This window comes from Amblyomma maculatum, chromosome 1 (assembly GCF_055883805.1).
Source record: "Amblyomma maculatum isolate TAMU_Amacu chromosome 1, ASM5588380v1, whole genome shotgun sequence".
Lineage (NCBI taxonomy): Eukaryota > Metazoa > Arthropoda > Arachnida > Ixodida > Ixodidae > Amblyomma > Amblyomma maculatum.
The window spans coordinates 18158473-18171152 of NC_139344.1; the positions used below are offsets into that span (position 1 = coordinate 18158473).

At 47.9% G+C, this 12680-nt stretch overlaps 1 protein-coding gene across 1 annotated transcript in view; it reads left to right on the top strand.

The window, feature by feature from the left end:
• The first annotated feature begins 532 nt into the window (after positions 1 to 532).
• LOC146201861 (uncharacterized) overlaps positions 533 to 12680 on the top strand; it is a 52797-nt gene continuing 40649 nt past the window's right edge. Inside the window, exon 1 of the mRNA XM_084587827.1 lies at positions 533 to 1302. Coding sequence (XP_084443953.1) covers positions 995 to 1302 — 308 coding nt within the window. The 5' untranslated portion in view covers positions 533 to 994. The remainder of the gene's footprint in view (positions 1303 to 12680) is intronic.

The following is a 12680-nucleotide window of genomic DNA, read 5'->3' on the forward strand; positions in this document are numbered from 1 at the left end:
AGCGAGCCAGTTTAGTTGCAAGGGAATCGCCGTCCTTGTCCTCTAAGTCTCAGGCTCACGAGGATTAGTATTCAGTAGAGTTAAAACAATTTTTAAAGCATAATAAGTTACTGTATCAAGAAATAATTGGAGGTTGATCATACGAATGGAAAAACAAATATCGAGCAGGTGTGAACGGGAAAGAAAAGTTATGTTTTGTTAGGATAGTTGGTTCGAGAGCGTGACGCAAGTACCATGAGACGGAGCAGCACTACGCAAATCCAGTCATAAGTTCCTGTCTCGTCTCGAACTGCAAGTTGCATCATTGTCTAGGCATCAGTAGTTGATTGCATCTTTAGATATTTACGCATTTCCGCATCGCTGCACGGACACATGGAGAAATTCGCGGAAGGCCGCTAGTCCTAGTTTTTCCCGTATCCGTGTCAAATTGCAGTGCTTCCGGAATCACTCAGGTGCATCAACCAGCCAGATTGCCCACTGTTGATTGATTTGGAGCGGCTTAGCATTCATGTTTTCCCTCCCTCTTCCAGGTTGCACAAGTTTCTCTGCCAGCCTCCAAACAAGTCAGCTCGCGGACTCAACGTACCCACTGTTAGAAACAGCAACCGCAAGCTCTGGGAACGAACTCGTAGATCGCAGTGCTTGGGGCCCCACAACTAGCCTGCAGATTTCGAGCAGTGCCCCCAGTGACCCGCTGACTGGGGCTCTTCGCCGCACCAGCGCGCTGTTCCGGAACTCGTCGACTGCTGTGGCGACTGCACAGAATACGGCGTCTGCCTTACACTTTCTGGCACCGAGCTCGTCAAACCCCGCGCTAGGCCAGGTTCGCGGCACGTTGTTGCAGACGCGCGGCCCATTTCATCTATCCAGCACCACTATAACGCACGCTGCGAGAGTCACAGCCTCAAACCCTCGCCGCAAAGAGCCCACGTCAACCCTCTCAGACCCGAAGCCATGCCCTAAACCCGCAAGCATACAGTTTACATCCCCAAGCATGACACTGTCCCGCTCGAGCGAAGTGCTCAACAACACAAACACAACGTCCACAAAAGTCCCCAATGTACCGACAGATACGAGCCTGGACAACAGCTCAACTTCGCTCATGTCGAACGAATTCGGAACAGACAAGACCGACTCGCTCAGCACCAACGTTTTGGCATCAACAAAAGATGCGTCAACATCGACGTCTCTGGAGAAACCTCGAAGCCGCCGAAGCAAGGGAGCGATATTTGCTACCCTCATTGGTACCGCTGTGCTGCTCATGGGCGTCATCGTGATGGGATTCTGGTTCTACAACGTACGGTGAGCATAGCTAAATTTCACATAAAACAGCTGTGTGCAAATGTCGCTGCTCCGCCGGACGAAATCAATGTGCAGCAGGCATGTGCATTTGTAACGATAAGATGTGTACGTGTGTTTCGACGTAAGTACAATATATTACAACGGGCGTATTGTTGATAGTTATGCTGTCAAGTTGTATTGGTAATAGCTATACCGGACCCCACTTCTCGTCTCTATAGATGCACCTGCTGACAGGCTTTCCTGGGCCACAGATTGCATAAGTTCTACAGCATCGCCCGATAATAAGAGATTAATTCCTCATTAATGTCCACCATAGTGCTGCCATACGGCCACAAAGAAAAGCTATATAGCTTTCACGGGAACTTCGTAGTTTAAAACATTGTCCTGTTCGGAGGTTCGAACCCTGGACCCCCGCCTGTTTGGGGCAGTCGCTTATAAATAAGGCAAGTGGCGTGCATACATATAATACCATTAATATGAGTCTACCACTACGGTCGTCACCTCCAGTTTTGCGCCACCAATCTTCCATTTGTTTTCTATGTGCGCCGCTAATTCATCGACATTACCTAAAGGTTTTGACCGCGGCGCCACAAAAAATGCCTGAACTGTCCCGTTTTTTCCCAGCTCGCTGAAATTGGCCGCTAGATCGAGTAGAGTTGTCGCCTTGCAGAGCAGCAGCCAATCCTTCATAGTGTGGATGCTTGCGCACATGCCTGGTGCTGTTGCTTGTTTCGTAGTGAATATGCTATCGCCCTACACAACAACAAATACAATGATTGTGCATATTGAGAATCTCACGCTGGATCATCGCATCTTGCGTCGGTCTTCGACACTTGTTCTTTGCCGCGCAGCGTCTCAAACATATACCAATGGCGTGACTAACCATGTCAACAGGTCGTTGCCGTCAGTAATTATGTTTCTGATATAGGTGCTGGCGCGCAAGTCCAACTGATGACTGCTCCTAAGCAGTACGCAGTGTGAACGAGCCCTTTTGTACCCTCTGTATGCACTGTCACGTTACATAAGCACTTTCTTTTCTCTATGTTAATTTGTTAAAGTACATGTAAGGTGTTTATATATGCGGTTTCTGATCAGAGAAGAAAGGCCGAAGCCGGCCGTAAACCGATACCTAACTTTTCAGTCAATACCTTTATTTCGCGTCGCGCGTAGCAGCTAACACAGGTGCCCAACTTCCTTTACAATTATCCCCGGCCTAGCCCTGGCGAAATAGTACGGCTTGAGGCGGCACACAAGGACGGTTTCTCAGTTACGTCGACGGATACCAGTCACTAGCTTCACGGTTTCCACTATTAAGTTGACCGGAGAAGTGCGCTTGAGGATGTGATGGGGTCGATATTTGGGCAGACGTATGGACGAGAGGCTGGATGTGGTATAGATAGCACGCGAAGCCAGACGAGAGAGCCGGGTCGGAAGATGTCCGGAGTGTGAGTAAAGTGGCAGAGTATAAGCGGGATTTTTGACATCCTTGCTCACTGGATGTCAAAGACTGAGCGAGCCGACGGCCTTCCTCAGCGTGCTTGGAAGCTTCAGACAGCTGAGGACGCGTCAGGCCGGTAAGGAAGGATGGTGACGAAGATTCTCGCCCATATAGAGAATAAAAAAAAAGTCGTTGAGAAACCAGCAGTGGTCTGCGTGGCGGTGCTACAAACAGACATAACGAAAGGTAGGAGCCAGTCCCAGTCGGAATGGCCAGACGCCACTTACGTTCATGGAGAGCATGTCGTCCAAGGTGCGGTCAAACCTTTCCCTCATATACAATTCGTCGGTGAATGATGTTAGATTTTTGAAGAAGAGATTCCACAACCGCCGAAAGAAAGACGCGCCCCCGGTCGCTCAGCAGTTCGCGAGGTGCACGGAGTGCAGAATGAAGTGGTGCAAGATGAAAGATGCAACATGGGATACCGTAGCATCAGTGAGGGCCGGGGTTTCGACGTAACCTGTCCGGTAATCGACAGCTACGATAACCTAGCGGTTTCCGGCAGCAGTACGGAAGCGGTCAGTAGAGGTCGATCCCAATGCGCTCAAAGGGCAGCGAGGGGCAAGAAAGAGTGCATCGGGGCGACTAAGTGGTGAGTAGCAGGCTTTCGACGTTGGCAGTCGGCACACAAGCGGACGTACTTGCGAACGTAGGTAAACATACCAGGGAAATAATATCGGAGGCGAATTATGTCATGTTTTAAAGGTGCTGGCATGAGCACACTGCAAGTCATCGTAAAATAATGCGCAGATTTCCGACCTTAAATGTGCTTGGTTGGCAAGCAGCCACTTCCAACCATCAGATGTGTAGTTTCGGCGGTACAAGAGGCCGTCACGAATGACGAAGTGGGCAGCTTGCCGGCGGATGACGCGGGGTATAGGTGCGGCCGAGGGATCCGAGAGAAAGCTGACAAGATCCAGGGGTTCTGTTGCTCGCCGACCATGTTGTCCAATGGAAATCCTAGCGAAGAGCAGTCGACGCGTGAAAGGCAGACGCTGTGAGGTGGCAGGGGAGAGCGGGACAAGGCGTCGGCGTCGTACTTCCGGCCGGGGCGATAGGTGACACGAATATCGAACTCCTGAAGGCGAAGAGCCACCGAGCGAGCCGAACCGTATAGGTCTTTCAAGGAAAGCCAGCACAGGGAACTGTGGACAATGACGATGTCTAAAGGGCGGCTGTACACATAAGGGCGAAACCTGGAGATCCCCCAGATGAAGGCTAGGCATCCCTTTTCTGTGACAGAGAAATTGCATGGATTCGCCTTTAATCAAGGAACAGCTCGCGTAGACAATAGCGTATTCGTCAAAGCCGGGTTCGTGTCGCGTAAGCACGAGTCCAACGCCACGGACATCGGTATGAATTTCAATGGGAGCAGTTGGAGCGAAGTGCTGCAAAATTGGAGGCGAGATTTGGAGACGGCGCAAGGTCGTGAACGCGGCGTCGCAGGCAGTTGTTCAACCGCATAGGCCGCTGTCGCCGAGCAGGAAATTCGTCAGAGGCGCGATGATAGAGGCGAAATTTCGAAAACGTCGAATATAGGAGCGCAGACCGAGAAATCTTCAAAGTTTCTTCATAGTTGACGGCTCCAGGAACTCAGTGGCAACGCGAAGTTTGACAGGATCAAGAAGCATGTCATTCTTTGGGACGACGTGGCCTAAAATCGTGAATTTGGGGGCGCCAAAGCGACACTTCTGATTAAGTTGGAGCCCGGCTTGGGTTAAGCAGTTCAACACGCACTCCAAATGAATAAGGTGGATCTCAAAGTCATAAGAGAATTTAGCGCAGACATGCCGCATCAGGTCATGAAGATTCGAATCCATCATGCACTCGAAAGTGGCTAATACATTACTAAGTCCTAAGAACATGGCGAATTCGTATAGGCCATCAGGTGTCACAAAAGCTGTTTTGGCGCTGGCGTGGCATCCGCCAAGGGCACTTTCCAATATCCTGATTGCAGATCTAAAGAAGAAACAATTCAGCTCCTTGCAAGCAATCGAAGGCTTCATCAACTCGAGGCAGCCGATAAATATCTTTTCGGGTGCAGTGTTGAGGCGCCGATAATCGGCGCAAAACCGTAGAGCCATCCTTTTCATGTAAAAGGACCATAGGTGAGGCCCACAGACTGCTGGAAGGTTGAGTTGCACCCAGCTGAAACATGTCCGTCGTTCGGCCGGGCGCCGAGACGCGGTACGGGCGCGCTGACGCAGTGGCTCCTGGGTACTGGCATTGACTTCGTGGGTCACGGTAAACGTACGACCTAGTCGGCTTTTTGCGATATCGAACTAAGATCGAGCGATACTTGTTCAGTAAGTGAAGAAACTGGGCGCATTGTGGTGGGGCGAGACTTGCGTGGACAGAACCAGATAAGATTTCGGCTGCAGCGGGAGAAACAGACGTAACCAAAGTAAGAGATTAGGCAGGAAGAGGAGTCAGTGGGTACATTCGATTATCAGTCCCGGACTGTCCGGGACTACTTGTTGATAGCTGTCTGGCGTTCGATTTTCCTCGAGCAGCCCAGAAGCCCCGCCCACCACTAAAGCTTCTGGGCCGGCGGCCATTTTGAGTTAGACCCCGAGCGCATTCTGAGTACTTTTCGTGTTCCTGCGTACGATATCGTGCGCTAAACAATGACGCAATCTCTAAGAGGCTGTAAGACGTTTGAACATTGCGTCTTCGCTTTTAGGCTTGAATTTCACTGCACATGGAAGCGTCCAGAGCCCCGAACACGGATTGCTTTTTAGTGCTGCCTAGAAGTTCTTCACCTGTTTCGCGATCTTTTCAGTGCACAGTTTCTGAAAGCGTCGCAAGCGAAGCGATTTGTGCTGGAGCAGCTAACGCTTATTGCAAATGCTTTTGAAGACGATTTATTCTGCTTTCGAGTGCAGTGAGCTAGATGCATGGAAGAACTTTGTGAGCAGCGACGGCAAAAAAACCTTGACAAACTGAGGTCTGCAAAACGCTTCCATTCCGGCATGCCACACTCCGTTCGCGAAAAGCACCGATTGATATGCGCCTCTGCTATCTATCTTTGCTATTACACGTACTAAACGTGCGTGCGGCGTCACTACGAAAGAACTGAGTCGTGGTGACTGATGGTTGGCATAGTCTGCTAAGAGCGGTCAAAAGCAAACGATGGAGGGAGCTCGCAAGGTCATGTGACCATCACGCTGCTTCCTGTCACAGCGGAAACCGAGACCTGTCAGCAAGCAGTCCGAGACTGGAAAATCGAATGTACCCAGTGCAACGGTCGGGGACGATCAAGGCATGGATGAGCTGGACATGGACAAGGCACTTACCACGGAGAAATGATCAGCGGTTCAGAAAACGGTTGAATGCCATCATGCTGAAGCCGTTTTGGGCAGTAACCAGAAGCAGACCGTGAAGAGATGCAAAGCTGTCGGACGGGGTGAAAATGACGGCGCCGTCTGTGCAGAGAGGCGGGAAACGGAGGTGGTGATAAATGAGCATGCAGATATTTCGATGTCGACAGCCAGACAGCAGGGAAATCCTTGAGGCCCTCTATATAAAGCAGGCAGGAGATATATGCGTAAGTAAGCCCTCTGTCGCGCTTAGTAATAAAGAATGGGAATATCTAGAAAGTGATGGTGGCTATCAAAAATTATGAAGGTTTTTCATCACCAGTAGCTGATGATTCTTCGTGGCCCTTGGTACTATCTGGCGGGCTAATTGTTTTCTCCCATAACTCCTTCCTCTGCCCTAAGACTTGTGCCTGGGGTTGCGCCAAGGTTTTTGTGCTTCTTTACTTGCGTTGGAGCTCCTGCTCTTTTTTTGCTGGGGTTGTCGTGGTGTAGTTTTTATCAATTCATGGTTGTTTTGTCTCTCTCATCTAATTGTTGCTGTTTCTATTGTTGCTGGGTTATCGCGGTGTAGTTTTTATCTTTTTATGGTTGTTTTGTCTGTTTCATCTAACGTCACCTCGGCTTGCCTTTACACATGTCCGTTTTAGCTTTCACGTCACCTTTTGAAAATTTCTTTCGCCACACCGGTTTTATTTTGTGTTTATATTTTGATTCTGTAAAAGATTTTTCATACCGTATTCCTCATGCTCTTCGTCCCATTTGCATTTCAGAATTATCGAATTTAATCTTCTCAGTGCAGTCTGTAAACGTGGCGTTTTTAAGCCGCTTTTATCACTTCTGACGCGACTGCAACTGAAGGCGGCACCAGCGAGCATGTTAGGAGGAGGAAAAAAAAAGTATAAATGTGTCCTTTCTGGAATAAACTTCAATTGTAAGTCTAGCGTTTGTCCTGACCGCCTACCCGCCGTGTGTGTCCTCCTTGTGCGCTAGCACTACGCCTGAACTCATCCATTGCGACCAGAAGCAAACGCACACACGCTGCCCCAGCGACGGCCGCCACGTCCGCAACTGACACGCCCCTCTCTCACTGTCTTAATCCATGCGGTCGCTCCGCCCCCTCAGTGTTGAGTCGCGTGATGCGGGATATGGTGGCTAATGCGGACGTCGCCGCTTTCCCTTCCTCTTCTTCAAGTTCATGGAGAGATGGATGGACAGAGAGAGCGGCTTCTACTACAGCTCTGCGGCCGCTCCACCTCCTCAATGCTGAGCCGCGAGACGCGCGCGTAGCCACCTTCTCTTTCTCCACTTCAAGTTCACGAAGAGAGAGTGAGCGGCTTCGGACAGACATCAGCAAAATCCGTGATTGCGGCTAGTAGTGTTACGCACTTAAAAAATATAAGTACGCGCGTAACTTTCATTTTACATCCGCCCGAATGACAAGAACTTGACCTGCCGGTGCTTTCCTAGAAAAAGATCGGCGATGCCAGTACATGCTCTCGGTACGTTGGAACGGGCAGGATAAAATTGATACACAGATAAACAAAAATCGCAAGACCGAAGCAGTTATGCTGCTTATGCACTGTAACCAGTCCAAGCCGCAAGCCGCGCATTCAAGCCAAGAAACGCGTTCGCCAAGTGCGGCAGCCAGTGACTCAGCTTTGCTTAGAAAGTAAGGCAGCAGGAGACGGACGGGACCATGGGTGGGACACAGCAAGCAACGTGTCTGCCCCCTTGAGTAACGCGAGCTTGAGGGTGTGGATATATACCCGCACAGGCCACGCGGTTTCGATTTCACGCGCCGCGAAAACCCAGAATATCCTGCCACGTAGCGACAAGCAGATTCGCATTTTCGAAATTCTAAAAACAGAAATGGCATTACTAACGGTCGGCTACAAATTACTAATTGCAAGAGGGAGCCTATCAGCAATACTTAAAAAGGTAAATATCAGAATTTAATTAAAAACTTGTTAACATGATTCGCATGTTTTTGACAGCCACCAGCACTGCAATTATTGTGCCGCGAATAGCTTCTCTTTAACTCAAAAACCCTATTAATGCGAAAGCATTACTTCGCTATGTTCACAGATTTCTGTCCGTAGACCGCGCCCGCAGACCGCGTCAGCAAAATTGTGTCCGCAGCAGTTGTAATTGAGAAGCGGTAGAGCTTAATGAGTGGTGTCGATAGATAGAGAATGACCTAATGTTATGTCCCAAAAATAATTAGGCCAATAAGTTAATGAGGTAATTAATTACAGGCAAAAATGTATAAGTTGTCCGCAGCAGTTGTGAGTAATTAAGAAGTGGAAGAGGTTAATGAGTGGTGTCAATCGATAGAGAGTGACCAATTGTTGTGGCCGAAAAATAACTAGGCCAGTAAGTTAATTAGGCAATTAGAGGCAAATCACGCAAAATCTTGCCCGCAGCGGTTTTAAACTGAGAAGCGATAGAGGTTAATGAGTGGTGTCAATCGATAGAGAGTGACGTATTGTTGTAGCCGAAAAATAATTAGGCCGAAAAGTTAATTAGGTAATTAATTAGAGGCAAAACACGCAAAATCTTGTCCGTAGCGGTTGTGAGTAATTGAGAAGCGGTAGAGGTTAATGAGTGGTTTCAATCGATAGAGGGTGACGTAATGTATCCGAAAAATTATTAAGCCAACAGGTTAATTCCGTAATTAATTAGAGGCAAGAGATGTAAGCGTAAATGCGAAAATCGTCGCATTAGCCAATCACTGTGCGCCACATTTGAATGTATCAAATACAAAAATGGGACGTCAAGGATGTGACGTCACGCAACCGGAAGCAGAGCCGAAAAGGGGCATATGGGAAGGTATTGGCGTACAATTTGAAAGTACCAAAGACTAAAATGTGTAAACATGGAGTGAATTAAGCAACTAGAAGCAACCAACAGCAGCATCCGTGCTTTCGCATTACTACAATGTAGATTCTGCAGTGCTCTTTATTTTTTCATTTTTTAAAGTTAATGATCACCTTCCCTCAAACACCCGTGTGTGTGTGTGTGTGTGTGTGTGTGTGTGTGTGTGTGTGTGTGTGTGTGTGTGTGTGTGTGTGTGTGTGTGTGTGTGTGTGTGTGTGTGTGTGTGTGTGTGTGTGTGTGTGTGTGTGTGTGTGTGTGTGTGTGTGTGTGTGTGTGTGTGTGTGTGTGTGTGTGTGTGTGTGTGCGTGCGTGCGTGCGCGCGCGCGTGTGTGTGCGTGCGTGCGTGCGTGCGTGTGTGTGTGTGTTTAGGAAGGTTCAGCATTTTCAGACAAGGCTTTGCATTTATTATTTTAGCCCTGGGGTCATAGGGGGGGCTGCTCCTAGTCGTGCGCGCCGACGATACGCAAAACTTTAAAAAGTGTGCTAAAGTTTGTTGTTCCCGTAAATAATAAGCGAAATGTCAATGCTGAATCCTTCCCGAGGATCGCTGAGCCGTACCGAGTGACTGATATAAAAGCGACACCTTCGCTGCTCCGGTCCGCTTGCACGCCGCCTCCGATAAAAAGTGGAGCCGAAGTTAATCATATTTTGCTTTTATTGTCAGAGAATGGTATTGAGAGTTAGGCAGTTCTATGAGTAGACCATTTACTATCATCCTCATCATCAGCCTGACTATACCCACTGCAGGGCGAAGGCCTCTCCCATATTTCTCCACTTAACCCGGTTCTGTGCTAGCTGCATCCACTTGACCCCCGCGAGCTTCTTAACCTAACTTTCTGCTGCCCCCTGCTACGCTTTCCTTCTTTTGGAATCCAGTTTGTTACCCTAAGCGACCATCGGTTATCCTCTCTTCGCACTACATGTCCCGTCCATGCCCATTTCTTCTCCTTAATTTCCACTAGAATGTCGGTAACTTGAGCTATTTCTCTGACCCACTCTGCACGCTTCATATCTCTTAATGTTACCCCTAACATTTTTCGTTCCATGGCCCTCTGCATTGTCCTCAACTTAAGTAGAACCCTCTTTGTTAGCCTCCATGTTTCACCCCCATAGGCGAGTACAGGTAAGATGCAACTGTTGTATACTTTCCTCTTGAGGGATACCGGTAAGCTGCTGGTAATAATCTGCGAGTGCTTGCCAAATGCGCTCCATCCCAATCTTATTCTTCTTGTTATTTCCTTTTCATGGTCCGGATCTGCGGTTACTACCTGTCCTAAGTAGACATAATCGCCTACTACTTCCAGTACTTCGCTACCTAACGTAAACTGCTGTTCCTACCCGAGGCTGTTGAACATTACCTTAGTCTTCCGCATATTGATTTTCAAGCCTATCTTTCTACTTTTCCTGTCTAGGTCATCATGCATTATTTGCAGTTCATCCCCCGAGTTGCTTAGCAAGGCAATGTCATCAGCAAATCGCAGATTACTGAAGTATTCTCCATCTACCCTTATCCCTAACTGCTCCCAATCCAAGTCTCTGAATACGCCCTCTAATCAAGCTGTGAATAGTACTGGGGAGATTGTGTCTCCTTGCCTAACACCTTTCTTCATGGGAATTTTGTTATTTTCTTTATGCAGAACTATGGTAGCTGTGCAGCCACTATAAATATCTTCCAGCACTTTCACGTACGGCTCGTCTACCCCCCGATTTCGCAATGCCTGCATCACCGCCGAGGTTTCAACTGAGTAAAATGCTTTTTCGTAATCAATGAATGCTATGTATAAGGGCTGGTTATATTCCGAGCATTTTTCTATCACCTGATTGATGATATCGATATAATAGATAGTAGAGTATCCTTTCCGAAAACCTGCTTGATCCTTTGCTTGATTGCAGTCTAAGGTTGTCCTGATTCTATTAGCGATTACCTTAGTAAATACCGTATAGGTAACAGACAGTACGCTGATTGGTCTGTAATTTTTAAGGTCCTTAGAGTCCCCGTTCTTGTGAATGAGGATAATGTTTGAATTCTTCCATGGTTCCGGTACCGTCGATGACACCATGCAGGCACTGCGATACAGTGTGGCCAGTTTTTCTAGCATGATATATCCCCTCCCGTCCTTTAACAAATCTGTAGTTATCTGATACAGTTCAGCTGATTTCCCCCTTTTAATAGTTTCTAATGCTTTCTTGACCTCGTCCTTCGTCACTGGTGGAACGTCTGACTGTTTTTCCCTACTGCCAATCTCATTACGGTCCTGACTATTTTGGCTACTGTAGAGATCTGTATAGTACTCCTCGGCTACTTTGACTATCTTGTCCATATTCGTGATGGCGTTGCCCGCCTTGTCCCTCATTACATACATCTGGTTTTTGCCTATACCCAATTTCTTTTGTACCGCTTTAAGGCTTCCCCCGTTCTTTACAGCATTCTCAATTTTCTCCTAGTTATACTTCTCCTTATACCGGCCACCTTCCGCTTATTGATTAGCTTTGATATCTCGGCCAATTCGATCTGGTCTGTTGGATTGGAAGCTTTCATACCCTGGCGTTTCTTAATCAAATCTTAGATTAAGACAGCTTACCGGTATCTTCTCTAACTATCCTACCACCTACTTCTACCACGCACTCAGTAATTATATCTCTGAAGTTATTCATTGCTTCTAGGGTAATGCCGCCATCCTTGGTTAGAGCTGAATATCTATTCTGTAGTGATATCCTGAACTCTTCTGCTCTCCCCCTCACCGCTAATTCGTTGATGGGTTTCTTTATTACTAATTTGTTGCGTTCCTTCTTCAGACTTCGGCTAATTCGGGACCTCACCATCCTGTGGTCACTGCATCGCACTTTCCCGATTACCTCTACATCTTGCATAATGGCGGGGGTTGAACACAGTATGAAGTCAATAGTCTCCCCGTTAGGACTTTTCCATGTCCATTTCCGGTTCTTCCGTTTGCTGAAGAAGGTATTCATGATTCTTAAGTTATTGCGCTGTGCAAACTCAACTAGTAACTCCCCCCTGCTATTCCTAGAACCAATGCCATAGTCACCTACTGCCTTGTCTCCTGCCTGCTTTTTCTCTACCTTGGCATTGAAGTTGCCGATTAGTACAGTATACTGCGTCTTTACTTTTCGCATTGCCGATTCTACATCTTCGTAGAAGCTTTCAACTGCCTGGTCATCATAACTACATGTAGGTGCATAGGCCTGTACAACCTTCAGTTTATATCGCTTATTAGGCCTAATTACGATGCCTGCCACCCTCTCATTAATACTATAGAATTCATCTATATTACCCGCTATATACTTATTGACAAGGAAACCTACTCCTAGTTGTCGCCTCTCTGGTAAACCTCGATAACAGTATGCATGCCCATCTTTCAGTACAGTTTATGCCTCATTCGGCCTCCTAACCTCACTAAGCCCTATGATATCCCATTTCATACCCTCTGGTTCGTCTAACAGCACTGCTAAACTAGCTTCACTAGCTAGGGTTCTAGCGTTAAACGTTGCCAGGGTCAGTTTCCAATGGCGGCCTGTCTAGCGGAGCCAGATGCTCTCAGCACCCCCTGCTGCGTCACAGGTCTGACCGCTGGCGTGGTCAGTTGTTCCGCAGCCGCTTGTGACTGAGGGCCGGGGTTTTATGGAGCTTATCATGAGAGGTCATGGCCAATTACTGCACCAGG